The 26,827-nt window shown below is 41.7% G+C and overlaps 1 protein-coding gene and 1 non-coding gene across 5 annotated transcripts in view; both read left to right on the top strand.

Moving 5' to 3' along the window:
• The first annotated feature begins 264 nt into the window (after positions 1-264).
• AP1G1 (adaptor related protein complex 1 subunit gamma 1) overlaps positions 265-26,827 on the top strand; it is a 38,296-nt gene continuing 11,733 nt past the window's right edge. The window contains exons 1-14 of one of the 4 annotated variants that reach the window (XM_048316351.1): positions 265-558; positions 9,248-9,451; positions 13,658-13,782; positions 15,925-16,066; positions 17,298-17,394; positions 18,235-18,311; positions 19,429-19,437; positions 20,614-20,709; positions 21,174-21,254; positions 21,496-21,594; positions 22,009-22,064; positions 22,857-22,970; positions 25,804-25,944; positions 26,242-26,296. In XM_048316351.1, coding sequence (XP_048172308.1) covers positions 9,251-9,451; positions 13,658-13,782; positions 15,925-16,066; positions 17,298-17,394; positions 18,235-18,311; positions 19,429-19,437; positions 20,614-20,709; positions 21,174-21,254; positions 21,496-21,594; positions 22,009-22,064; positions 22,857-22,970; positions 25,804-25,944; positions 26,242-26,296 — 1,293 coding nt within the window. In that variant the 5' untranslated portion in view covers positions 265-558; positions 9,248-9,250. Of the gene's footprint in view, positions 559-979; positions 1,001-9,247; positions 9,452-13,657; positions 13,783-15,924; positions 16,067-17,297; positions 17,395-18,234; positions 18,312-19,428; positions 19,438-20,613; positions 20,710-21,173; positions 21,255-21,495; positions 21,595-22,008; positions 22,065-22,856; positions 22,971-25,803; positions 25,945-26,241; positions 26,297-26,827 lie in introns of those variants that run through there. The other 3 variants (XM_048316347.1, XM_048316348.1, XM_048316350.1) reach the window with 3 other exon arrangements.
• LOC125332373 lies at positions 24,367-24,453 on the top strand. The gene has a single exon (XR_007206467.1). It is a non-coding gene; the product is annotated as a small nucleolar RNA SNORD71 (small nucleolar RNA).

Genomic DNA, 26,827 nt, shown 5'->3' with positions numbered 1-26,827 from the left:
TGCCTAGAGCGGGGGCGGCTCTGTACCCCCTTCCAGAGACGCCTCGTTTACTGGCGCACACTGCGCTCTCCTCACCGCCGGTGGACATTTAAACAGTGCGAGATTCGGCGGGCTGGGAGGGGCTTGGCCCCTCCGGCCCTGGAACTCCCCGGTCCCGGAACCGCGGACACGGGCCAGGAGTCCCGCCCGACCCCGCCGTGGGGAGCGCGCGCCGCCGGGACCGCCCCGCACGTGACGTCATCAGGGACTGCCACGGTGCAAACGCACCTATCCGCCTCGTAAGACCACCCTCGCGGGTGCTTCCGCCAAGAAAAGTAGTGCGAACGGCATTTTCTGTCCAGCCACCGGCGGTCCTACACCACCCTCTCGCCATCCTCGCCGCGTTCCCGCCGAACCCGGCGCGGCCGCGCGCTCACCCGGGGCCGGGAGAGCCCGCGAGGTCGCGGGGAGCGAGCCGGCGCGCGGATACCTCCGCCTGCGGTACCGGTGCTGCGGCCGCGCCGCCGCCATTTTGAATGCCCGGCTCTGTCCGCCGCTGCTGCTGCAGGGACCGGCCTGGTGAGTGGGACTGACCCGGGCCTCCACTGCCTAGGCCAGGCCTCCCCTGACCTCCAGGTCCCGTCGCCTGGGGTCCCGCGAGTCTTGGGGCCTCTGTCCGCCCCGAGCTCCGCGGCTGGGTCTCGGCCGCTCTGTCCGCGAGGCCGCCCGCTGCCCTCTCTCCGGCTCTGCCGGCGCCGCTGCCTCTGCCCAGCGGTCCGGCCTGCTTCGAACTCTGCCCTGCGCCCCGGGGCCTCCTGCCCGGGCGCCCGGAGCGCTCCGTGGCCCGCCCTGGTCTTTCCCTGCCGGGAAGACGGCGGTGCGGGTTCTGCCTCGGCCCCCCGTCCCCGGAGCTCGGAGGCAGCACGCGGCTGAAGCGGGAGCGCATACCTCAGGAGCTGGTTCGTGCTGTCGCCCGGTGCCGTCTTGGAAGCAGCCGGGACTTGTGCCCGTCCTTCCCTCGGTATATTATTGCCAGGGCTGCACACGCTCCGAGTATTACAGCTTCTGCAGTACTTACCGTTCATGGGTTTTAATGGAAGCAGGCGATGTTCGGTCTGGCTAAAGGCATTTGCAGTGAGCTGCTGTCTGATGGCCGGTCTGTAAGGGCGCCTTCAAGTCTCTTCTTCAGGGCTGGTTAAGTTCTCTTCTCGCACGATCTATAAGATAAATTTTAATTTATTTTATAGCAGACATTGTTTTTAAAGTCAGCAGGCGGAACAGATGTGCGTTTTATTATGTTGTAAGTGATGTGTTAAAATGCTGAGCAACAAATTCCAGTTTCTGATACTTGAAATATTAATGGGAGAGCACAGAATCCCAGTGGAACATCTTTGGAAGGATGACACGTCACTTGTGTAGCCAAAAGGTGTTTGGTCCATAGTGGCTTAAACAGTGTAAAATATATGTGTATTTTCCCCTGTAAATGCAGGGGAATCCTTTAGGGATGCTCCTAGCATCCTATATTTAAAATGGCAGAGAAATTTGTGCTGTTTCATTTCCCCCCGTTTTTTTGTGTTTCACTTCTGTGTGATAGAGCATAGCAGCTTTTTGCACCTGTTTCCCTGCTACCTCTCCTCTAAACTACACTTGGTATTTTTTCATTTGTTTGCTTGCATATCACATTCTGTTGGCAAATTCTTTCTTTTGTTTACTCATGTGCACTCTGGGGTTTGGCACAGGATTTGAAAACTTATTAGGTACTCGAGAGCTGAATGAAGGCAGGAAATTTTGTGGGTTTCTTTCTGAGGAGTTTGGTGTGAGCCCTTCCATTCTTCTGTGCTGGGAGAAGGAGGGGAAAGGTATTTAAATTCCTGTTTCTTGAGAAGGGGAAAGTAAGTCTCGGGTAATTGTTTTGTGAAGGGATCCAGCTTGTGTTTCCAGTGTGTAAGGTAACTTTCAGATTTCCTCCTTTTATGATAAAAAAAGCATTTTCTTCCCTTTTTTTTTTTTTCTTTCTTTTCTTTTTTGTTCCTGTGACTGCTGATTTTTTTTTTCCTGAAGGTGGCATGGTAGAGATGGAGAGATCCTGCAGTACCTTTGTAGTGTCCTGTGAGAGTTTAAGGGACACAAAAATGTTCTGATTCTTGGTAGCTCCTTTTTGTACAGCATTTTGCAGTGGCATCACTGTACAATGAGAGTAGTGGGTGTGTCAGGCCATGGTGTGAAAACGTTGTGGACAGTGGCACAGGAGTCCTGGCTGGCTACTCTCAGGCACACAGAGCTCACCCTGGTTAGTGTAGTTCAGGTTTGGAACTTCAGCTTTCCAAGTGTGAGGGCTCACACAAGTCTTTACTGCTGCTAAAAGTGATGGTGCTCAGTAAACCTGCTTGTGCCTCCCCAGTGTGAATATTTGTATTTGTGAGCTGGCAGTGTATAACTTCAGGGGATGGGTTGTTTGATCTCATCGTATTTTTTAATGACTGAGCAAACTCTTCTGAATGCAGGTGATGCTAGTTTGTTCTAGAGGATACTTAGCTGTTCTCTGGGGAAAAGGGTCTATTCTGCCTTGGTAGGAGTATTACTTCACTGGAGGAAAGTTTTGGAGTTAATAAGTAAATATATGATGAGTCTGTAACTAGAAAGACAGAGCTATGGTAATGTGAGTACAAGTGAATCTGCTGATATCACAGATATTAGTGCAACCTGTACCTGTTGTTTGGCAGAAATGCTACAGGTAAAAATCAAAGATTAGAACTTCCTAGGGCATAGCTGAAGTTATGTGGCCTGTTGGAAAGTTTATATTAATGAATGTAAAAATGTGGCATGTTGTCTTTCATCTGGCATTGGCTAGGACAAAGAAGGGTGTGGGGGTTTTTTGTGACAAAGTAGTGGCCTTTTCTTTTTTTTTTTTAAAGTTTAACTCTGCAGGAAAGTGAGCAGGAAGTAAAATAGCCAGATTACCTCGTAGATAAAAGTAGTGAGGAAATTAGAAGCAGGTGATAAATACAAAGGTAATGTAGGTCAGTGGTGATTGAAGTATCAGAAGTATCAGATTGAAATAGAAGCCAGAAAATCTGGAATTCTGCTTGCATCTCTTGTGGTGATCAGCCATGTAGCTGTGCTAATTCTTCTTCCTACGTTTTTTAGCTTCTAAAAAAAGGGAAATACTTACTTTGTTTTTTGGTAGATGTTGAGGTTTATGTTTCTGCTGATTGGGAGCTCAGTGTGTCTTTTGAAGGCAGTTCAGGAGTTGCTGGGTTTGGTGTATGTGCACAGTTGTGCAGGAATGGGATACCTCATCTGAAGTGCTGAGTCGTGCTCTGGGACTGTGCCTCAGTCAGCAGAGAGTGGGAAGGCGTCTGCAGTTGTTTGGCAGCGGGTTTGGGTGGGATCTGTGCAACATCCTCAGTCTCTGTCCTGCCTCTCCTCTTCCTCTCAGCCCCTTGAGCAGCACTGTGCCTTGCTTCTTGAATACTGTTGTGCTGCATTTCTTGTTGGTGGGGGTTTTTTTCAATGTAACTGGAAGTGGGACCATCTCTGCTTCCAAGACTATTTTTTAGCTCTTGTTTTGGGGTGCTTTTTTCTTATTTGACTTTCCCCACTCTCCTCCGGCTGTCTGTGCATAAAGCAAAGTGTAACTCTGATGCCTTTTCTTATGGGAAAGCATTTTGAAGCCCCCTGCTGACTTAATTGGTTTCTGATTTTCTGATGTTGCTTTCTAGTTCTCTGTTGTATTCAATAGCTCTTTCTCACAAGAGATTGTTCCACTTAGCATGTTGCATGGTTGGTTGCTCTTTCTCTCAATGCTTTTGTGTTGCCTTTGCCCTTCTTGATGATGATGGTGTTCCTTGCTTTGGTGTTTATTGTATAAATAGTTACAATAATTAAATATTTACTGTTTTCTGTATAAATATTGATAATACTAGACCATATACCAACATCTCTTCTTTTGTTCACACCTTCATCTCTACTTGGAGAGTGTGTTTCTGGTTTTACTGCTAATATATTTTTCTTTTTAAGTGTCTGATAGAAATGGGAAGCCTACTGATAGCAGTGTGGAGTTGAGGCCATCAGTGTTGGGTGTCAGCATTTGCAGTTACTCCTTTCATGAAGTCTGGACAGATCCTCTGCTCCTGTGTTTACTAGGCTGGATTCAGTTGTACCAAAGCAAGTAGGGGAGTTCTGCTATTAATTTCAGTTAGGAGTTGGGCCTGGCTTCAGTTGTGTAACTTCCCAAAAGCTGTGGTTGCTTGAGGAGTGTGATTGCTTACACATGGGGTGGAGCAAACTGGAGTTGTGTATTTTAGATGTGTTTGAAATGTGTGCTGCTTCAGGCTTGGGATGTTTTCTAGACAGAACCAAGTTCAGAAATGCTATTTACAAGAAAAGCTGTAACTTGGTGTGTATATCACTACAACTGAAAATTCAGACCATGTCCCTAGACAGTAGACCTCTTCTGTGAATAGTTTCATTAACTTTGATGGCCTTTATGTCTTAATGTTTCCAGAATTCAAGGCTAAATAATAAGAACAGAATGTTAAAATGTTAAATGTCTGATAATTTGTCCTAAAGAAGTTTTAAAGCAACTCTTAATGTTTTAAATTTTATTGTCTTAGAGACACACTAGATATTTTAGACGTAAGTTAACTTTTCTGAATAGTTTCCAGAGGACATGTTCTCAATTCAACATTTAAGGACTATTCTTTGTCTTTGCACTGCAGTTCCCGATAGAGGAATATAGCTTGACTGAAGCATTTGAGCATTTTCAGGGTGGGTTTTGGGAATATTAGGTGCATGTTGTAAATATAAAAGATGACCCATCATGCTTGAATATGACTGTATTCTAAGAGAGACTTCTGGTAAATTTCTATACCCAAATATTTTTGGTACAATGGCCTGTTGAATAAAATCTTTAACTTTCAAATATTATGAACTTCACTAGTAACAGACCATAAAAGAGGAGAAAACAGTGATTTATCAGCACAATTTAAATGAAAACTAAGTGGTTTAATACATTAAGACTTTTGGTTTTGTCTTTTTGACTTTTGGATAGTAGGAATGAGTTACATAAAGAGAGAGAATGCCTTTTTATTGGTTCAGGGGAAGGATTCCTGAATAGCAGAGGGAGGAGAATCACTGAGGCAACACCTTTCCTAGCCTCTGGATTGCAGGAAAAAATGCTGGAATTCTGTTTTCTAAGGAACTTAAATGCCAGCCACCTATACAACCTGAACTGGTCTGAGTAAAGTATCCAACTCTCTCAGAATTTTTGATCTTCATAGTAGGTTCTTCTAAGGAGCAAGGCTTTCGAAATGAGAAGGGGGAAACAGATCTGATAAGGTGGGAGAATTCTGCATGCAACCCTACCAGATATTGTAAGTACTAACTAGTAGGCTCTTTTCAAGTCTTCAGAGATCATCCCTGATTTCTGGAGCTTGTAGTTAGCAAAGAAATAGGAAATTCTTCCTGCTGTAAATCCAAGAAGGAAATGGGTAACTACTTCTAAAAACTGCCTTGTCATTTATGTTAATGTGCAAAGAATAAAAGGATGTGTCTGTACTGGTGAAAAATGTTAACTAATCCTGAAGAACAAGATTTGCTACCTTGGAGGAAGTTCTGAGGAGCACTTAGGCACCAGCTAAAGTGAAACTGCTGTCTGCTGTTGGTAGATGATATGGTTGTCCTCCCACTGTTGCATTAAAGGTCTGTTGGCATTATGATAGGCTTTGAAATTGCTGAGACTAGTTAATCTCTTCTGCAATGTTTCTGAATTTAAGTGTTCTCATGTCCAAAGTTTCTTCTCATCTGCAGTAACTACTGCTTACGCTTATTTGAAATTGTCTGAAACTCAAAACTGTTATGAGATTTCCAATGTATTAGCATGCAGAAGAATCTTAAAGTCACTGAAGGCAAAGAACAGGAACCTGATGCAAGAATTTTCGCTATTAAGAGAACACTTTCTTGTGGAGGGGAAGAAAACACAACATGCTATGTTGCATGGGAATTACATTGTATTGAAATACTGGAAGAGTGTATACAAGAAGAGCTTAAGCTTCAGGGATCAACACGTAAGGTGATTTGTGAGGGGAAGACACTATTTTACATAGACGGATGCAAAACCTTTTGTATGGGAAGCATTCAAAAGTGTATTAAAAACTGAATGACCTGATATTGACAAAAAAAAAAGTATGTAGTTGGAGCACAAGGATAGGTATTCTGAATATTGGAAAATAAATCACAGCTTTGTCTTTTGTCCTTGATGTTGTCCTCCATCAGAGCAGTTCTGAATTGTTCTGTTCTCATCAGGCAGGAAGTGTGTGTGAGATATGGTTGCTCTTAGTCAGTCCTTCAGGTTAGACTCTGTCTGCGTATCTGTTTTAAGTTGTGACACAAGTGTGAACACCAGGTAGCCTCAGAAATTGGTTCTCGAGTCTTATTCATCAATCTTTGCTTTCTAAAATGCTGGTTTCTGCTTGCTTTCCTGTGGTTGTGAAATGTAAAGATTATTTTTCCTTCATAAAAAGCTGTACTTCATATATATGGTAGCATTGTTGAATTTTGTTTTTCTGTTGACTAGAACTGTTTTGGCAGTCTGTCCTTTTATTTTCTGTTGTCCAGGGCCAAACTTAAGATGCTGAAGCCTTCCATGGGCATACCTATAGAAAGTTTTTGGTCCACTGGCAGGGAAAGGAATCACAGGCTGCAGATATCTGTGTTCAGCAGTTTATAAACCTTCAGATACAGAGCAGGAACAAAACAACTTGTGGTCTCAAAACAATTTGTTGGCAAACCTCAGTTTGTTTGCAGATTATGTAGTAGTGTTCGAAAAACTTTGTAAAGAACACTTTCTTTAAAATAAAGGAGTCAGTCATGGTTGTAATAGCCAGACTTGTAGTAGCCACTGCTTATCTTCTCAGGAACAGCAAGGTTGTAGATAAGCTTAACTAGGGTGCAGAACCATAGCATAAGTTTAGATTCATGCTGGAGTGAACCTTTCACCTCTTTTCCTCTCCATCTGAGGTCTCCCAAAGCCACATGTTCTCACTGCTGCCTGTCTTTGCACAAGCCAGACTGATGTGTCTGAGGACTGCTTTTGGAAGGAAGGGGGCGAGCTGTTTTTCGCGTGCGCAGGTTGGTGCACGGTCCCTGGAATGCCAGTGTGAGCACAGTGGAAGGACTGGACTCACCTTTTTCAGCATGAGCCTGCACATGAGTGATCTTAGTGATTATGAAATTATTGCCTATGAACTGCAGAGGAATATTTCTGCAGTAGCACTTTTATCTTTATAACTTCTTCCCAATTTTCCAACAAGAGCGTGGCTTATCAAAATCAGTTTAGAATCATGTGATATGCATGTGTAGTAGGTGAGTCCAGGCTTAAAAATTCAGCACTTAACGCAGACAGTTGCCACCCAGGAAAGAGATTTTTGGGTTTATGATACTATTGTGAAAAACACAAGCTGAGCACTTTGCAGCAATCAGAACTCCACAGAGTGTTACCAATTATCAGGAAAATAATAGTGAGCAAACTAGAAGGCATTTTATAGAAATACATCAATATCACGTCTAGCCCTTAAGTGCTGCGTACAGCATTTTGCTTTTCTTCTCCTTCAGAAAGGATGCAGAACTGTATTACGTGCAGGCATAGCAGCAAAGGTAGTGATCATGGAAGGGCTCGTTCTGGAGATGGATTTCTTGCTTCCCCATGACTATTTCTGTTACACTTGTTAGTGCAGCATGAGTGCATAGCAACCGTTAATTTATTCATATCACAGTAATGTGAGGAAGTGTTGTGAATTCACATGGAGAGACAAGGCAAGAGTAATGATTAATGTGTCCAATAGTCTTGATCCTACACATGTCAGCATTTTGGGACAGAGTTTTCTTACGCAGGAAGAATATCTCTACTCTTCCATTTTCAAAACGGAATGCTTTGTGTCTCTGTAAATTCAAACTTGAAAGTATGAAGATGGCGAGCTTAAATATGAGGAGTCTGCATGGTTTGGCTGAAGAGGCCTAGTGTATGTATGAGTTTATAATCGCGACTCAGACCTGCCTTTGGCTGGCTTACTGTAAGGCCATCTTTGCTTGTACATGCACCTCTCTCTGCTCTTCTGCAAGCAAAGTAGTCCCCTGTTAGCTCTGTGTCCCAGCCTCTCCGTTCTGTAGTATCGTGTAAGCCAGTTAGTGCAGCACCTGAATGCACATCTTTTTCTGATACAGCAATGCTTAAAATGTATGACACTGTTCATGGGGAATGGTGACCCAGACATGATTTGTAGCAGACTGGCATGGCAACTTTTTACAAGATCTGATACCTGTTATCAGGAGGGCTCAGTTCTGTTCGCAGGCTGACATGGATGAAAGAAGGCTGTAAAGGTGTGTGTGTGTGTGTAGTCTGAGCTCCATGAAAGTCAGAAGTGAGCTTTGGTGAGCATGAACTAAAAAGTTCAACTGTTGAACATAAGTACTAAAGTTTGGGTTCTGTTTGACAGCCACTTTCCTCTTAACAGGTACTTGGCAGACTAAATTGCTCTCAGGGTCAGATGGCTCCATCTGATGAGGTGAAACTACTCTGAGTGTTCTTGTATACACCTTTCATACCAGTACTGCCAGACAGTAATGTCGCAGGCTTGTTTGTTTCAGAAAGGGTTGTTCTGTTTGGGGTGTGATAAACGGATGATGTAAACTTGATTTATTTATTTTTGAAACAGGATATTCTGAAACATCCACACACCTAGGATTGCTATTCTATTTGCTTTTCTGCTGCCTTCCGCAGCTCTAAGAAGGAAGTGTGTATGGCACAAGTTAGCAGGATTTTTGAAGCATGTGAAGCGCTTGTATGAAATCTTGTGCAAGTTGCTAAACGGAGTTTTGTTTTGTAGAGGACTTCTGTCCCAAGTTGTCATGATTCTGGGATCAGTTCTCTTTGGAGCCTGGCTTTTCTGGAGAGAGGCAGATGATGTGAATATGAGAGTACCTTGCAGAGTGCTCTTTCTGCCTGTTTCAGGTGGGGAGTCATATTATGTTGACAGCTGGCTCAAACTGGAGCATTTCTAGTGTTCTGGAAGAGCAGATGTGAGGTACAGTGAAGTCCTCAGGTACTCAAGTTTACTCTTAAACATGCTACTGAACTAGCCTACATTTTCTTCATTCTTTTATTTATGTAATTGTAGGGTAAGAAAGAAAAAAGAATATGTGGAAGTGTGAGACCATTATGAAGCCTGTAGAGACAGTAGAAGTTTTACAGACTTCTTTCTTCTCTCAGAGGATGCCAGCCCCCATCAGACTGCGGGAGTTGATCCGGACCATCCGGACAGCAAGAACCCAGGCAGAAGAGCGTGAGATGATCCAAAAGGAATGTGCTGCTATCCGGTCATCCTTCCGAGAGGAAGATAACACGTACCGATGCAGAAACGTGGCAAAGCTGCTGTATATGCACATGCTGGGATATCCTGCACATTTTGGACAGGTAGGTTAAAATTTAGTGCCTTCTGTGCTCTGTGCATAAGCCAGTCTGCCTTCTGTATGTTGGGTACATTGGCTTGTTCAGAGCGTTCCTAGGTGCCGTTCTGCTGTCCTTCGGGATGATTTGAGGTCTATTTTCACATATGTTCTGAGAACGGATGTTAGTTAGTTTTGACTTTGTTAGTGAGATTTGCTGTTTGGGGCTTACATAGTTTGTTTTGAAACTTGGGGTACTGTCTTGTCCTCGCCATCCATGTTTCTGCAGAGCAGTAGTGCTTAAACCACAGTCCAAGACATAGGGATATTTTTAGATTGGTTCAGAACAGCACTTTGGAGTTCTGTCTCTGAAAAATACCACATACTTCAAAGGAGGTTCTATACCCTTTTCCTTCTAAAGCAATGTATTTGAGGCAGAAAAGAGCTGGTCTGTTCCTGGCAATCAGAAGATGGTGTTCCTTATCCCTGTCTTAGTGAGGTGACATGGAGAATGCAGGTATGAGTTTTCCATCTCTTGGCTTATTTTTGATGTGCTATTTTTGACAGAAATTTTAGAAAAGGGAGACAGGAAGATGGAAGCTCTTGATCTACAAAGTGTTGCTCAGGTTAGCTTTGCTTAATCTTTGGGGCATAGTCAGTTTTGGTTAGAAGTCAGTAAGTGTCCTGTTAATAGTAATCTAACCTAGGTCTTCAATAAAGCTAAAATCAGTCAAATTGTTGTACCGCTTTAAGTAGCTTCATGTCTTGTGTGTCTACCCATTTGTGGTTGGATTTACTAATTCTAATACTGAAACAGTAAATTCAAGCCAGTGAAATCAAATTGCAGATAGAGTTAGGGCTCTGCTATAGCATATGAAGTGCATCATCTTACTTCTGTATTACTGGATTCTTCTCTCAGGGTAGTGAGTTTTTGAAAAAGAGCAAGTGAATTTGTGTATTATTCTGTTCTTAATACTTTTCATAGCCAGGCTCCCTGGTCCAAGAGAGAAACTTCCTGTCACAAAAATTAAGGCTAAGTGTCTTGGAGTCTTAAGAATAATGAAAAGTGTTACAGATAAGCGTCGTCTAGAATTTCAACGTTTGGCCTATGTTAAGAACATTATTTAAATTTAATTTTTCTGTCTTGTTACTCAAGTATTTAATCCCATATAAGGAAGATTAGGTCAGATATCTAATAATTTTCAGTTTCTGCTTTAGTTAATAATGGTAAATACACTCTCAGTGAAAGAAGGCTAAAGCAGATTGTTCAGTATCTGTTATTTGCCAGGCCTGCTATATCTCAAAAAGAAGCATCTATTCTGACTATTTGGGGAGCAGGGTACTTCAGTCAATGCCCTTGGTTATCTTGTAATTTATCAGCTGCATTTTCAGGAGGGCATAGGGCCCAGTGCTGAAAAGGGGTTTTAATAAGTATTCTCCAAGTGAGTGAGTTAGAGACCTTTGCACGTCCTCAACACTTATCACTGGAAGGAATCTTTCAAGGTGGTGCTGTTGTATAGGAGTATAGTTTGTGTGAGCTGGGGACCTGTTGAGGACACATGCTGTTCCAGTACTGGAGTCTTGCAGATAGACAGTCCTACACTACAGGCAGTAAGCTTCTGAGAGTGACAGGATAAATATGCAGGAAAGATGTTTTGCTGAAAAACAGGAGAGCCACAAGTGTTGCAGCCTCTCTTAAAGCTGTAAGCAGGCTGCAGCTCACAGTATGGGTGACCAGGAGTGGATGGTCGACCTACTTCTTTCCAAGCCAGGGCTCCTCAACTTTGACCTGGGGTATCTTGTACACAAGTATGAGAATGAGCACCATATTTAGCCAGTGTATGCTGATATGCACGGGGTGGCATGCTGTCTCCTGAGCATGTGCAAAGGCCATTTGTGCAAGTTTAGAAGTCATTGGAGAGCCTGGACAAATGGTCAAATAACTCTATTATTGTCATTGTTTCTATTTGCAAAAAAATTCCAGTTGGAAGAGTGGCTATGTCAGTAAAAGTTGGGTAAGCTGTAGTCTGGTTACATGCCAGTAGTATCTGTTACAGTAGTGATGTAGCAGATTTGAATTGTTCCTTTGAATGAAATGGATATAACAGCATCAAGATTTTTTCCACTAATTACACCTCGTAAGAGCTTCAGCTGATCATGTTTCTTAGTACTGCTGTGCATGAATCTAGTTGCTGTGTATTTATATACAAGTGAAACAAGAACTCATTAGCCTTTCATGGGGTAAATTTCACTAATACCGTTTAAATTCAAAAGTACTAGAGATGTATCTTAGAGTATCTGTTGCAGTCGTCAGTTTCCTTATGCTCTTCCTCAGTCATTCATCTTCTGCCTTTGTTGGCCCTTAACCTGTAGTTTAGATGTCATCAATTTTATGTTGCATTTTTGCAGAGGATTATATAAGTATCTTGCAAACCCGGGAAAGAAGGTTGTTTCAGAGGTGCATTATTCCCTTACAGAAAGCACTGGAAAGATGAGAGCTTGATATCTAGTGTTCTGCATGTTATCTCTGGTTGATCTTGGCCATTTGCGCAGATTCAGTTATCTTTGCGGAGGACTGGTCTTATTGTTCAGAGGTGTTTACCCCTTTTAACCTTCCAAACTGAACTCAATTTCTTTCAAGCCTTTTCTTACGTATTTCTCACCCTTGCACTAGCTGGGCATTCACATGTGACGGCAACTTGAACAGTTGAGTGTGTGTTCTAATGCCATGTGGTTGTGAAAACTTGCCAAGACTAGGACTAGGCCATAGAACTTTCTTTCTCTGGCACTTCAACTTTAATTTTCTTACCAATGTACCATGCAACTTTACTCTGGTGATGTGTGTGTTTCTTGCATCTCACCTGTGTCTGTTGCCTTGTTCAAGCCTCCATCTAGCTGGGATCATGAATTCCTTTTCCTGACACCCTGTGTCTTTGCCTGTGCATGCCCCCTTTGCTATGGATCTGTTGCCAGCTCTGTCTGACCCCTACTCAAACCTATCATGTATGCTTACTTGCTGCCCCAGCTAGTTTGTAAAGCAGACTTACAGGAAGTGTTTGTGAGGGACAGATCTCTACTTTCCTGTCGGGAAAGTAGACATAGATTATAGCTGATTAGTTATCTGTTATAGAAAAATGTTTCAGTGCATAGTAATGTCAGAGTATCTCTGTGGTTGATGGTTTTTGTTTGTTTTTCATTAAAAAAGTGTCAGATTTAAAAATGAGCTAGCAATTAAATTTTAAATTAGCAGAGTGCAGGTGGAAATTGTATGTTGTCTTGGGAATCTCTTCTATACTATGGATCACAGTTGCCATTTGTACAAGGGCAAAAGGGAAACTTGTAGTGGCTGGAATGCACATGATTTTAGTAAACTTCAGGTGTTCCAGTAGAGATTACAGAGAAGTGCAGAAATGTAACTATCTCTGACAATCTACATTTTACCTAGCTAGCAAGTTGGTTACAGATCATAATAAACAAAACCTGTTTTTAGAGTCATAGAATCCTAGAATGGTTTGGGTTGAAAGGTCATTTAGTTCCAACTGCCCTGGGCAAGGATACCTGCTAGTCCAGGTTGCTCCAAGCCCAGTCCAGCCTGGCCTGGAACACTTCCAGGAATGGGGCAGCCACAGCTTCTCTGGGCAACTGTGCCAGGGCCTCACCATGCTCACAGCCAAGAATTTCTTCCCAATATCTAACCTAAAGCTGCCCCTTTTCCATTTGAAGTCGTTACCTCTTGTCCTATCACTACGTGTGCTTGTTTTGGCAACTTACAGAACATTGATCCTCTCCCTAGTAGATAAATGGAACCTTTTAAGTCTAGTTCAGAAGTTTAATGTGCATATCAAACATGACACATGATCTAGATTTCCAGATCTTTACTGTTTTGTTTTTAATGATGTATCTTTCATCTCTATCAGTATGTTACCATTTACTTTTATGATCTGACATTAACCGCCGTATCTGGTATATCTAAGGTCATGGAAGACCAACAGTGTCTGGCCACTTCAAGACACAGGAGCTGCTAATGACCTTCCTGCTGTCTTTTTTGGAGCTTTGGGCAGGTCATTTGACCTTTCTTGGTTTTACACATCACCGAAATGGGAACCAAATACACTTTTAAAAGTGTATTCTGAGAGACATAAATTACTACACATCAAAATTCAAACTGTTTCTCCTCTAGCTAAGAAGTCGTTTCAAGCTAATTATGTCTTCTTTTTCTTCTTTTTTTTTCCAGTTGGAGTGCCTCAAACTTATTGCGTCTCAGAAATTCACAGACAAACGCATTGGGTATTTAGGTGCCATGTTGCTGCTGGATGAGAGACAGGATGTTCATCTTCTTATGACCAATTGCATCAAGAAGTAAGGGTACCACCTCTCCATCAAACTATGCTCTGAGGTTTCAGGAGCAGAAAGTATACTTCTGACAGTGATACTTAGAGTACTTTAGGTTTTTTCCCTTGTGTTAGAAAACTGGTATCTTGAAATTGTTGTGTGCTGTTGACCATAATGAGGCTGTTGTAGTAGTACACTGTATTGGGCCATCCTGTCTAGCTTCTTTAGTGGAAAGAGAATATAAAATTGCATTGATTTGGAGGAGGCATATGTACAATTAACACGTCCTCTGTGTGTTTGTTTGCTTCTGCTGATGAGTTCTGAAGAGTTGTCAAGAAACAAGTCTGTGTATCTTGCTTTTTTTTTAAGATTGCCCTAATGGTCCTGACAAATGGTTTTCATTGGAAGCAAGGCAGCAGCTTAGGATGTGCTGTCATTTTGCTGAAATCAGACAAGAGGGAATTACTATTTTTTTTAATACTTATTTTCTCTCAGCAAAGCAATGTTAAACTGGGACTTTTCTACATCATAGTTTAGTGGATGATGATGAGTGTGTTTTCAAGATGGTTTGGAGCAGGTATGGAACAGCTGGGTTCTGGTTGACTTGTCCAAAGGTTGTGTGTAGTGTACCTATTTTTATTACTATTTGCTTTTAGCACATAAGCCTCTGAGATATTAGCAAGTAAAGTATTGATCTTCAATTAGACTGTGGCCTCAAAGTGCTTTGAAAGAAACTTGACAAAACTGTGGACCTGAGGATCTGCTAATTTTGGACCTAGTTTCGAGGAGATGAGATTTTTGTCTAAAGATCTTTCATTGAAATGCCATACCTGTGAGGTTCTTCCATTAGAACCAGGCTGCAGGTTAACACCTCTTTTGATTGTTTATGCTGCAGTGAATTTGGTAAGGATGTAGTGAGTATGAACTGGAAATGGGTCAGACGGAAGCTGAGCAAAAGTGGTCGACAGCTTCCCACCATCTCCCTGAGCTGTATATTGCTTTCTCCTTTGGCTTGTATATCTGCCATTGTGTCTTGCTTTTATCTAGACATTAAGGGATTTGATTTATGGCATTGTTTTTCGCTGTTTTATAGCAAGACCCAGATTTTTGAGACGAAAAGGAATGCAACCTCTTGAAGCATGTACTTGTGATACGCACAGCTTTATATAGCTGCCAAAAAATTGTTAAAGGAAGGAAACAAAAAGCCAACCCACTTAGTAGCATGTGCTACCTGTTCCTTCATCTGCATGTTGCCATAACTGCTTGATGTAACAACCAGGGTACTGTCTTTCCATTCTGCACCTCGTGCGTGTTTGGTTAGGAACCGCTCCTTTTCCCAGCTCTTCCATCTTGCAGTCCTCAGTTCCCTTTGCCTCCCAAACCAGGAGCTGTATTTTTTGCTTTCTTCAGCATTGAGTCCTGGGTGCTGTGGTGACCTTAGTACCAAACACAGATGGAAAAGTGGTGTAGAAGTCAATTTTAAAGGCTGTTGGGATTGCCATATAGAAGCTATGTTGTCTTGTGCTTGGTGTGACATTGGTAGCTAGCCTCATGAATAGCAGCTCCTGTTAGGTGGTTTAGCTTCTTACTGACCATTTTTCACAACTTCCTTAGGCATATGAATAGGAAAAATTGCTTAACAGAATTCTTGTATGGATTATTTTTGAGGTGTGTGAGTGGTGGGGTTCGTGGGTTTTGGTCGGGATAGAGGATACTTTTACACAGATTTTTCTATACTGTTTGGTTTGTAAATGCAGAAGCTAAAGCCTGTTGTAGAACATCTTTAAACTGGGACAGCCCACAGTGTCACTGCAGGTCTGTACTTTGCATGCAAGTTCCAAAACTAAAACCATTTTTAACGCAATTTTGTATAGTCTTCCCTCTTCTCAGCTCAATCTCTGGATACCCTGACAGGTCAACCTGATGGTTGAACCAAATATTTTATCTTTTAAATTGAGGATTCTAAGTAGAATTAGTAGCAAACCCTGTGGAACATGCACTCAAAGCTTGTATTGCTCCCAAGTCATGCTCCCACACAGCTTGAATCCAGGAAGTTCTTTTGGGCCATATGTAGCTGGTTAGATGACTCCAGCTATAGATGACCTCTTTTGTGTGTTCAGTTTCTCTGTGTGCATGCTGATTGACTTTTTTTGTTGTTTTCCTTTACAGTGACCTTAATCACAGCACGCAGTATGTGCAGGGGCTGGCACTTTGTACTCTTGGCTGCATGGGCTCCTCAGAAATGTGCAGAGACCTTGCAGGAGAGGTGGAAAAGCTCCTCAAAACTTCCAATTCCTATCTTAGGAAGAAGGTACTTCAGGAAACTTTTGAATATTGTTATGGATTAAAAGGCAAGATTGATTGAATACCTTGCTAATATCTGGAATACTAGATGACTCAGATCACACTGGGTGAATATTTTCCCAGTGTGCAAGACAGAGCTCAAAACTCCCTGTCTGTTGATAGCAGGAATGTATGTAAACCTCTAAAAGACAAGCCTCCAATTGGTGAGGCAGTTGCTTTTATTTTTGTACTCTCTCCCATAAGGTTATTGGTGGAAAGGTGAACACTTGCCCCCTCATGGACGCTAGCCTCAAAATTCTGATCACCAGTTTTATTTATCTTCTCAGATAAGTCCAGAGAAACTTTCATTATTAACAGCGCAGGCTGGTATCTGAAGATTTGAACCTATTGGATGTCTTCTGTTAATGATGGTGACAGTAGAATGAGAGCTTGAAGGGTTGAGGTCTAGAAATGGACAAACACAAATTATCTCCTTTCTGCAGCAAACGTGCCATAGATCAGCAAAGTGTGATCAGCCTCATTCTTTTAGATTTATTTATTGAGAAGTCTTGGTGAGAGTGTGTAGCAGGAAGATTTAGGAAGGGATGCATTGTTACTTCTTTGTTTAGTGCTGGATCTAGAGAGAGATTAGAGAGAAAGCAATGCTAAGAGGTCTTGCTGTGTTCTGGAAAGAGGCACTTGATTCTCAGGCAGGTGCAAGGAATAGTGTCTCCTGTAGCTTCTCCATCCTAGAAGAAATAGGCATGTGTTTTTTCAAAAAACCCTGTAAGTATAGTTTTATTTCTCATAGCACCCATCATCTGCAGGAGGAAGTTTTTTTGTGGGGAAGGAGATGCTATTCAAGGGAAAGTAAATAACCCATAATTTGGCAGTAAGTTTAATTATTTGCTTCCAATGCATTATCCCCTTCCTAGCAACAGGAAGACAGGCTGAAGCAGCCCTCTTAAAGGCAGAGTTGCGTTGCAGATAATAGCGCTTCTTATGTGAATAATGTAAAAAATGAACCATTGCTAGGGGGAGTATTAGTTTGTAGTTCAGTGCTCCCCCAGTTTTATTGAGCTCTCTTCTGGAATGCTGTTCAGTAACACTTGTAATAGAGAGATGGAAAAAGGTGCCACAAACTTCGCAGGCCTTTGTTTATAATGAAGATTTTTATAGTTACGACTGTGCTCGATATTCCCAAAACAGATATTGTTGTGATTGCAGTGTGTACTAATAGAAATGTTTTTCCTATCCAGGCAGCACTGTGCGCTGTTCATGTCATCAGAAAGGTGCCTGAACTTATGGAGATGTTCCTGCCGGCCACCAAAAACTTGCTGAACGAGAAGAACCACGGTAATAGCCAAGACTGTACTTAGCAAGGCTAGGCCATTCTCTAGAGGACAGTGCACTTGCTACCTAAGCCTTTTGTTTGGAGGGAATTTCAGAGGTGTATTTGTATGATTTGTTTCTTTCCATTTCTATGCAGTGAAAGCATATGTCATTTAGAAGGAAGGGATGTGTATGACTCTGCTAGTCAACAGGACTTTAACATGGTGTAGGTGACAAAAGGAATGCTTTCACTGCGTTTTGATACACTTCAGAGTGGGTGAAATAGAAAAGCTTGATTTTTTATCCAATACACTGCCTAAAGTGACTCTAAGGCACTGCCTGTTTAGGTTTGGAGGTACTTTTTCTGTGTAGTCTTTCTTTAGATGGAGTTCTGAGGTCTTCTGTGGAAGGTGACATAAGGTCAGCTAGGCTACCCAAATCAGAAGAGAAAATCAGGAAGTGTGAGGAACTCAACGTCCACAATGCAATTAACACATATTGTCCTTCTGGAGTCTTACATTTGTATAGAATCACAGAATGGTTGGATTTAGAAGAGACCTTTGAGGTCAGTAGCCCAACTATGACCATTAATGTACGTTTAGTATGCGAGTTTCGGCAGACCAGATCCAGTTTCTCTCCTCCTTTGGCCTTTAGTTGCAGCTTTGACATGAGCACATTGCTATCTGCTTTCACTTGGACACAGCTGCAAGCACAAATACTTGCAGTGGTAGATGCAATATGTTGAATTCAAGAATATTTTTTAATGACTTCCTGTTGTTTTTGTGATCTTTATCAAGTGTCTGGAGCCAGTGGAATGGTGTTAAATGGAGATACATTTTTCTTTTCCCACTCCCTCACCTTTAGGTGTTCTCCACACATCAGTTGTCCTCCTCACAGAGATGTGTGAGAGAAGCCCAGACATGCTTGCACACTTTAGAAAGGTAAGTGTGAACTGGTAATATTGCAGAGTTAATATTCATGGCCTTCTAGTAAAACGCTTACAATTGTTTGGGTGAAGAATTTAATGATACTGTCTGTTTGCTAAATTTTTTTTTTAAGTCATTAAATGTGGGTATTTTGTGTGTATCTAGGCCTAATCCCCTTCAGTAAGTGGTTAAGTTACAAAACATCAGTCTTAGGATTGTACAGTATAAAACTCGCCCTAGAGTTAGATTTGCTGTAAAGTTGTCTTTGATGGTCCCTTAGGTTTTTCCCCTCTCCTTGTATCTAATTGCATAGTGACACCAGAATCACAAATGAAATAAACATAGAGACAAAGATGAAAAACTGGAACTTATACCAACACCTGAATGCCTTAACCACAGCCACACAGTTGTATACACTCAGTTCAAAAACACCCACCTAAGTTCTGGTTGTACAGATACCTCATGCCTGGTGCATGCTGTGCTACACAATTTTCCATTTTAACTTAAGGGTTTGAGAGTCGATGTCACTCTTCCTCCTCTGGTTAGGAGTGTTGCTTCCTATCGCCCTCCTGACTTCCTTATGCTGTTTGCTATAATTTGGTGAGAGTATTATTGCTGTGTGAAACACTACTGATAGAAGAGCATCTGAAAATTGCCTTGATTGTAATTTGAAATTCTTGGTCAAAGAAGGAGAAATTGAACAAAGCTGGTAGAACAGAAAGCTCCATTTGCTTCTCTGAAAAGTCTTAAAGGTGTTGGCTTATTTGCATGCCCAGTTTACTTTCTTCCTTGACTTGTCTACATCATTAGGGATTTAAAACTGTACATCCTTTGGTGCATCTTTGCATTTTGGCATGCATCTTCCCTTGCCTTGATTGTAAATGTCAAAGCAGGAAAAAAAGTCGGATGAGGTTCATTTTGCAGGTACCATCCCTGCTACTCATTGCTCAGTTGATGTGATAGTTGTGGGAAAACAGAGGAGAGCTGAGTCCACAAAATTTAGTTAGTAGCTGCATTCTTTCTAGCTATTTCTTGTAGTTGTTATGCTGTGAATGGTATAACATTGACCTGTCCCTAATGCTTGCTTCGTCTGTTTTGTCCCTTTTGTCTGTTTGGAATCCTGCTGAGTTAGAATGAAAAGGTAAGAATTAATTCTTCGAGATGATGCATGTTTGCCTTGAATCTGTAGATGTTTGTCTCTTGTGAGGCAGTGCCTCTTAATGACACAGTTGTGATTGATGCCACATGCTTAGATCATTTGTACTTGTCTAATGGTCTTTGTGTGCTGGTCTTGTCACTAAACCTCTACATTCATGGTCGCCCTGAATCTCAGTTGTGGCCTTCTGTGAACATCAGCCTGCTTTCCTCAAGCTTTCCCTCGTTTGAGGAATATGGATTTTTTGTTGTTGTTTTTATTTGTTGGTTTGGGGTTTTCTTTGGTTTTTTGTTTGTTTGTTTTGGGGTTTTTGTTTTGTTTTGTTTTTGCTTTTTGCTTTTTTTTTTTTTTGGCTTTTCATGCCTGTGCAAGCTGTAGCCCTCGGCTTTCTTTTTACCACAAACTGGGCTTTGTATTTTGTCTGAATCATGGGGCAACTTTGGGTGATTCCCAAAAGGAGCAGGACAGAGTTATTTAATTGCCTGTAAGAGGCTGTAAAGACTTTCTGTGCTGCAAAGAGCTACCCAATCCAACAGCAGTGCTGGTATTCTTAATCGGTGTAATTTGTACTCCAGAAGATGGAGGGGGTGTGGCCTTCAACCAGTCTCCACGGCTGTAATGTTTCCCTTTGTTCTGTCCTCAGTCCTGATGACCCTTGCATGTTGGAAGGCAAAGAAAATGTGAATAAGGGTTCCAGGAATGCTCCACTTGTCTGTTACTGTATTTGGAGGGAAGATGTTGCAGCGCCCTTTGGTTTCCCCTTTAAGGCAGATACAGGAAATTCAGGGTTCATTTTGTTTGTGTGTTTTATGAAATGCACGTTTTCAGAGGAGTGTGTAATTCCTGAAGGGCAAAGTTAGGAACAAAAGGAGATGGCAGGGAGACTAGGCTGGTTTTCTTCTTGCACTGTACCACAAATGTAGATTTACTACTTTAAAGATACAATATGGTGCTCTGGTCCCAGCTTAACTGTTTCTAGTTATGTCTTAGCCAAGCTGTAGGTATTCATACAGCATCAGCCCTAGGTGTGCAGGTTGAACTTTGTGGAAGAATCCAGAGACTGACTTGCTTTCAAATACAAGATTTGTTCTTGGACCTGTGCTTCAAAGCTGGGGGCAGGGAAACAACAGTACCCTAATAGGACAACTCTCTTCTTCGCAGCTTGTTCCCCAATTAGTTCGTATTCTGAAGAACCTTATCATGTCTGGATATTCACCAGAGCATGATGTGTCTGGGATCAGTGACCCCTTTTTGCAGGTAAGAACTGATGCAAACAGTGACTGATAGCTTTAGTTCTAGGACTGTGTTTTGAGCCTTAGGTGTGATGAGGTGGTTGCCTCCACACCTGTGTTGATTTTAAGATTTTTTTTTTGTCTTCCTTGGAGCTGATTGTGCAAATGCTGTTCATCTGCCCTAGTGAAAGACACCAATCTTAGTTTAACCAGCAGTTGTAGTGCCTTATCACATTATGTGACAAAAGAGAGAAGCAGCACATATTGGTTTTGAAAGGCTGTGCCTGGTAGTGAGGGGACTCTGAACAGTTCTGGCTCGTGGGAAGAAAATAAGCACAGCAAAAGCCTGTTTTTGTAGATAACGTTCTTACCCGGGATAAGCATTTTGCTTAAGAATGGAAATCAGCAGCTTGTTTTGCTTTCTTGCCACTATGACCCCATGTCAAACACTGCCATCCAAGCTTTTCTTTGCTTTATTTTATCAAATAGGTACGGATCCTGCGGTTACTAAGAATTTTAGGGAGAAATGATGATGATTCTAGTGAAGCAATGAATGATATACTTGCACAGGTGAGGTCTGCAAGGTTGATGAGTGGTTTAAACTTTCTCTTAGTTTCTTAGTAATTTGGGTTTAGCAGCACTGGTGAGGATACAGCTGCTTGCCATGATGAGTGAAATTTTATTGAAAGAGATGCATGTTCACAAGTGTGCTGTTTTGTAGGGGTTGGTTACTTTCACTGCCTGTTCTGCAGAGCAGCACAAAGGGGATCTGTTTTGAATTCGTTGGAGTTATTTTGTTTCCTTTCTCCAGGTTGCCACTAATACAGAAACAAGTAAAAATGTGGGAAATGCCATTCTGTATGAAACTGTGCTGACTATTATGGACATAAAATCTGAGAGTGGTCTGAGAGTAAGTTGCCTTTACTATGGCCTTTTTTTTTCCTAGGAGATTGTATTAGAGTAATTTGTGTGGAAGACATAAAGCAAGGTTGTTTCACCAAAATACATCTCTGCAGCTGACTCTAGATAAGACTGTAGCCTTTTCAGAAAGGGCACTCGTTTCGGGGGAGGGAGGATGTTTGGGTTTTTCAAAATAACAAAAATTAAAAGGCAGAATTTCCTGCAGAGTGCATGTCCTGAGTGCGAGTGAGAGCCTGCGATGTGTCTCTTAGCTTTTCCTCCACTTAAGCAGCTTCTAGAGTTCTTTTTGGCTAAGAAAGACCGCAATGCTAGTTTTGACGTGTTGCCTTTGAAGTTGTCATGAAATGATGAAGATGACCAGCAGTCCTTTTAGATCACTGATCTTCCCTAACTTTTTCTGCAGGTCTTAGCCATTAACATCCTAGGCCGTTTCTTATTAAACAACGACAAAAATATTAGGTAAGTGGTACAAAGTGTATTTTGATAACACCCAGTTTAAAACGTGTGAGAAGCAGTTGCACAAACGTGATGCTGAAGTAAACCCTTCCGTGAGACCATGTTGGGATCGCTGCTCTTGGGGTTAGTGTGGCTGTTGAGCTTGCTTCTTTCTTGGTGTGTTTTTTTCTCTGTGCAAATCGTAGCTGTGGCCCTGCCCTTCTTAGTTGGTAAGTTTGAATGTATGATCTATTTCTCAACGTGTGATTTTTTTTTTTTAATCAGGTCCATGTTTTTTCCTGTGTTGTCCCAAGTGGTCTGTGGTGCTTTTCAAATCAGAGTTGGCATTGGAGAGCTGATAAATTAGGCAAAGACTGATTTTTCTGATTGTGTGCTGGTGGCAACAAAAGAATTTAGTTGTGCTCTGGTCACTGTTAATCAGGATGTGGAATTGCTGAGACTGCTAGAATTGAATACCATCTCTAGGCAATTGGATAGCAAATCAGGATATGGGTTGCAGACTCTAGCCTTGGAAATTGCGACTCACGCTAGTTTGAGTATAAGATCTGCAGAGGTGCTTGGGACAGGTGCTTGTCTGGGCAGCAGTGTGTTGTTAGGCGTGTTGCAGTTTAGTGTGGTAACTCGCCTGTGAAGATAGGCCAGGCAGTCCCCTGTAGGATTTCCATTCGTTACCGAGTACAAGAGAATCCTATTCTGTTGCAAAATAAGACTAGATTTGGGCCAATGGGACAGTGTCTGTGCATAGAAATTAAATGGCTACAGTCAGCTACTGATTACCGTATGCCCTTATCACAGATATGTAGCTTTGACGTCATTGTTGAAAACTGTGCAGACAGACCATAATGCAGTACAGCGGCACCGAAGCACCATTGTGGACTGCCTGAAGGATCTGGATGTCTCCATTAAAAGGTAATCAAATTATCAGTGAAATAGACTCTTGAGGTTGACAGTCTGTGGAAGGTGAGCAGAGCATAGGGGAAAATGACAATAATCCTGGGGAGCTGTGAGACTGCTGTGAAGGTATAATATGGTTCATAATTCAAACAAGATAATGGAGATGTGCACCCACCTTCTTGGAAAAACTGCTGTTACATTTCATGGGGAAAAAATAAATTGTTTGCCTGAATTTTTCCGAAGTGCAATATCAGTGGAGATTAGATTTGTGTGCTCTCAGTGAGATGGAAAGCTGCTGTGCCCAATGATTGTGGTCAAACGTACTCTGATGTGCTCCACATTGTTTTCCTTTCCCAGATGAACAGGCAGTGCCATGTTGTCTTGAAGCAGTGTTAAGTCATCCAAATAATGTATTCTTAGATGTATTAGGGAGTGGTAGAATTCAGACTTGATTGCTCGAACAATTTGTTTACAAACCCCATCCTTTTATCATTCTTGGTGTTCATTTGTCATTTAATAGTGGTGTGTTGCTGCTTCTCTGGGCTATGGGAAAGCTTGCAACCTTATTTCTCACTACAGAAATACTTTTTGTCTTTTACTCAGTCTTAATTTCTTCCAGTTTCTTCTCATTACTTCAGTTATGTTCCTTTTACTCATGATAGTAACTTTCTCCTGTTTCTGTCACTCACGGAAATTCTTGAACTGTTCTGTCTCACTTTTGCCCAGCCAATATGGAAAGCTGCTGTTCTAAACTGAGTCTTTCAGCCTGTTGATTCCTTGTTCTTTTTTTCAGAACTCTCCTCCTCAACATTATTCTTTCTGTAACTGGGTTACAAGGAAAGGTCTGAGCTCAGTGCAGCATAACAGCATGCAGTGATGGGGACAGCAGCCTTTTTCCTGTTGCGTTTCGTAAAATCTCTCTGCTACCGGCCAGAATTTCATTGAGCACTCATCACATGAATATACCTTCCGAATTGTTCAACCTCTTTTTTCCATCTACTCAAACTGATTAGATACACTACAGATCCTTGTTCTGATAGGCATTCTTCAAACTTATGCCCATCTTTGAATCAGATCTAGATTTTTTTTTTAACAGCACCACTCAGACTCATATGTGCAAAATAGGAAAGAAATGGGATTTGTCTTGCTTCTGAAGCTTATATTTAACTGCTATGTAAGGGGTATCATGTAATCTATTTTTACAGTTGCAATCTATCCCAAACCACAAATTTGTATTTTAAATGCAAAACAAGGCAGGCTGCTGTTGCTGTTTGGTGTCAGAGCCAGCCTGGGACTAGGTTGTGGAACAGCAAAGCCTCATCTAGGTTTTGAGTAGAAGGAAACAAAAACATTTTATTGGTGCCTGCTAAGAAAACAAGGGTATGCTACAAACAACTGAGCTTCATGTCTGAGTGCTGTTGGAGGATGAAGCCTTTGAGTGATCCATCAGCAGAGCACGATGTTGCCATGCTGACACTCGTGCTGCTGACAATGCACTGTCTTCATTGAAGCATTATATTGACTGGATATATGTCAGAGTCCCAGGTAGCAAGCTTCAAGGACTTGAGGGAAAGACATGATACCTAGTTTTGGTTATCTGAAGCATGGCCTCTGCTCGTTATCTTGTAACTGGTGCAGTTAGTCTTTGGTCCATGTAGTGTAATTCAGAATGGCTTTGCCATTTAATTCAAGTCTTTTTGTCTGCTTCATTTGATCAAACTACATGATTAAGAGCTTTGTGACAGAAATGAAACATGTGATATGACTGAAGGTAAGCAATAGGCGCTGAGATAAATGCCTGGTATTAACACTACAGTGTTCTCCTGTGCAGCTGCAGTATTGATATATCTGCTATAAAATGACTGAAATTTTAAACATAAACATGGAAAACTTGTAACCCAGTAGGGTCAAGTGTAAGGAGTTGGGAACTAGTTGGAGAGATGGAAACAGTTCTAATAATGGTATAGGTCATCAACTAAACAGATTTAAATGTTAAAAGGTAACAGTTTGGTATCTCCACCCTAATTCTGAATACCTCTGTATTTTCTCAGTCCCTGGGTTTTAGTTGGGTAAAAAGCTGTTGCAGAGTTGTGCAGAAATCAATCACGTTTGAAGTTGATAGTCTTCATCCAAAAAATGTCAGAAGAACGAGAGACGTGTGCTAGAATCAGCTACAGAAGCTTCAAGTAGAAGGGCCGGGGAGTAGCCTCTGAGCTCTCAATGTGCACAAAAAGGAATGGCAAGGAGCTAGTACTCTGACTAGTTCTGGTGTCAGCATGTCTGTGATGAGGAGGAATAAACAACACCAGGGTAACTTCGGGTTCTAGTAGTCTTACGTAGTTTATCCAACAGGATACAGTAAAGCTTATCAGTTAATATTTTAAATCTCCACTGCGTTTGAATCTCCAATATATGGAATTGGAAACGGGTCTGTGCTGGACCCCTCAAGCTGGAGAAAGCGTGTTGTGGCATGGTTTAGTTGTTACAGTTTTGTGTCAGAAATGACCAGCATTCGATTACACTTGGGCAGTCAGACTTTTAATCCTGATGGACTCTGGTTGCTGAAAGATATTGCTAGCCTTAAGCTATCTTTAACATATGGATAGATATTTCTAGAACACCCCATAGCCCCGCTCCCCCTTAATTTTTTGGGGGGTGGATGTTTATTGTCTGCCTATGAACAAGAAAATACTGACACATTAAATGTGGAGGGCTGTTCTCACAGGATTAGTAAGTATTGATCTCTTCTTAATTAAAAGGTAACTGCATTTTTGTAGCTGGATTTGGGGGTTTTTTTCTTCCTTCACTAGGTGAAGTTACTTGATTGGTTTTCTGTCTCTTGCCCTAGGCGTGCAATGGAACTGAGTTTTGCTCTTGTTAATGGGAACAATGTCCGTGGAATGATGAAGGAGTTACTGTATTTCCTAGATTCCTGTGAACCAGAGTTCAAGGCAGACTGTGCATCTGGAATATTTCTTGCAGCTGAAAAGTATGGAGTTGTTTTACTTACTAATAATTTTTGGTACATCCTTGGGATTGTAAACAACCTTGTGTGTTGTTTCTCTCCCTGCTTGCTCCCAAGAGAGAATGCATTGATTCATTTCTTCTCTGTTCACTGATTTATGTGTGGTTTGTCAGTTGTAGCCCTCCCTCAGTATTGGTGTCCCTCCTCATGAACCAGTGGGTCAGGAAGTAACTGAAAGGGGAGGTTCTGATGATGGTGGGTTTCTTGCTGGTGTTAAAGACTGGCAGTTATTGCTCTAACTGCTTTTCTTAATTTTGTCAGATACGCTCCTTCCAAGCGCTGGCACATAGACACAATTATGAGAGTCCTAACAACGGTAAGTGAAATTGCCTCTCTTGTGTGTGACTACATAAAATTTTCTTGTCTGTAGGAAGTTACTCACCATCAAGTTGAAGATGGTTCTAAAGGCTGGCAGATAACAAGTGCTAAAATACAGAGAGGAAGTGTACTTATGATAGTCACATTTACTGAGTTTACATGTTTTTGACTGGCTGCCTTGGATCACTGAGTGGTTTTTTAGAAGAACTGTACTATTTCAGAAGCACACACGAGTAACAGTGTGTAACAGTGTGTCTACTGCAGTAATCACATCACTTTCTAAAGACAACTCTTGTACTGTCTGTTTCCAATATACAGTGCTTTCAGAGGAGAGTGAATGCAGCCTTAAGTGACTTGCAAAGAGAAAGGGGGTGAAGGAGCTTCTTGGAATTACTCCAAGTTGAGTTTATCAAAACTTGTTAATAAAACTGTATCAACAGCCTTCTTGTTCACCTTCTTTGGGTTTAATTATTGCTCTTTATCTACTTGAATTTGTCTATAAACATCATAGCTGAGGTGGAACTGGAGT

Source organism: Corvus hawaiiensis, chromosome 12 (genome assembly GCF_020740725.1).
Source record: "Corvus hawaiiensis isolate bCorHaw1 chromosome 12, bCorHaw1.pri.cur, whole genome shotgun sequence".
Taxonomy (NCBI): Eukaryota; Metazoa; Chordata; class Aves; order Passeriformes; family Corvidae; genus Corvus; species Corvus hawaiiensis.
This window is presented reverse-complemented; position numbering and strand designations above follow the sequence as displayed.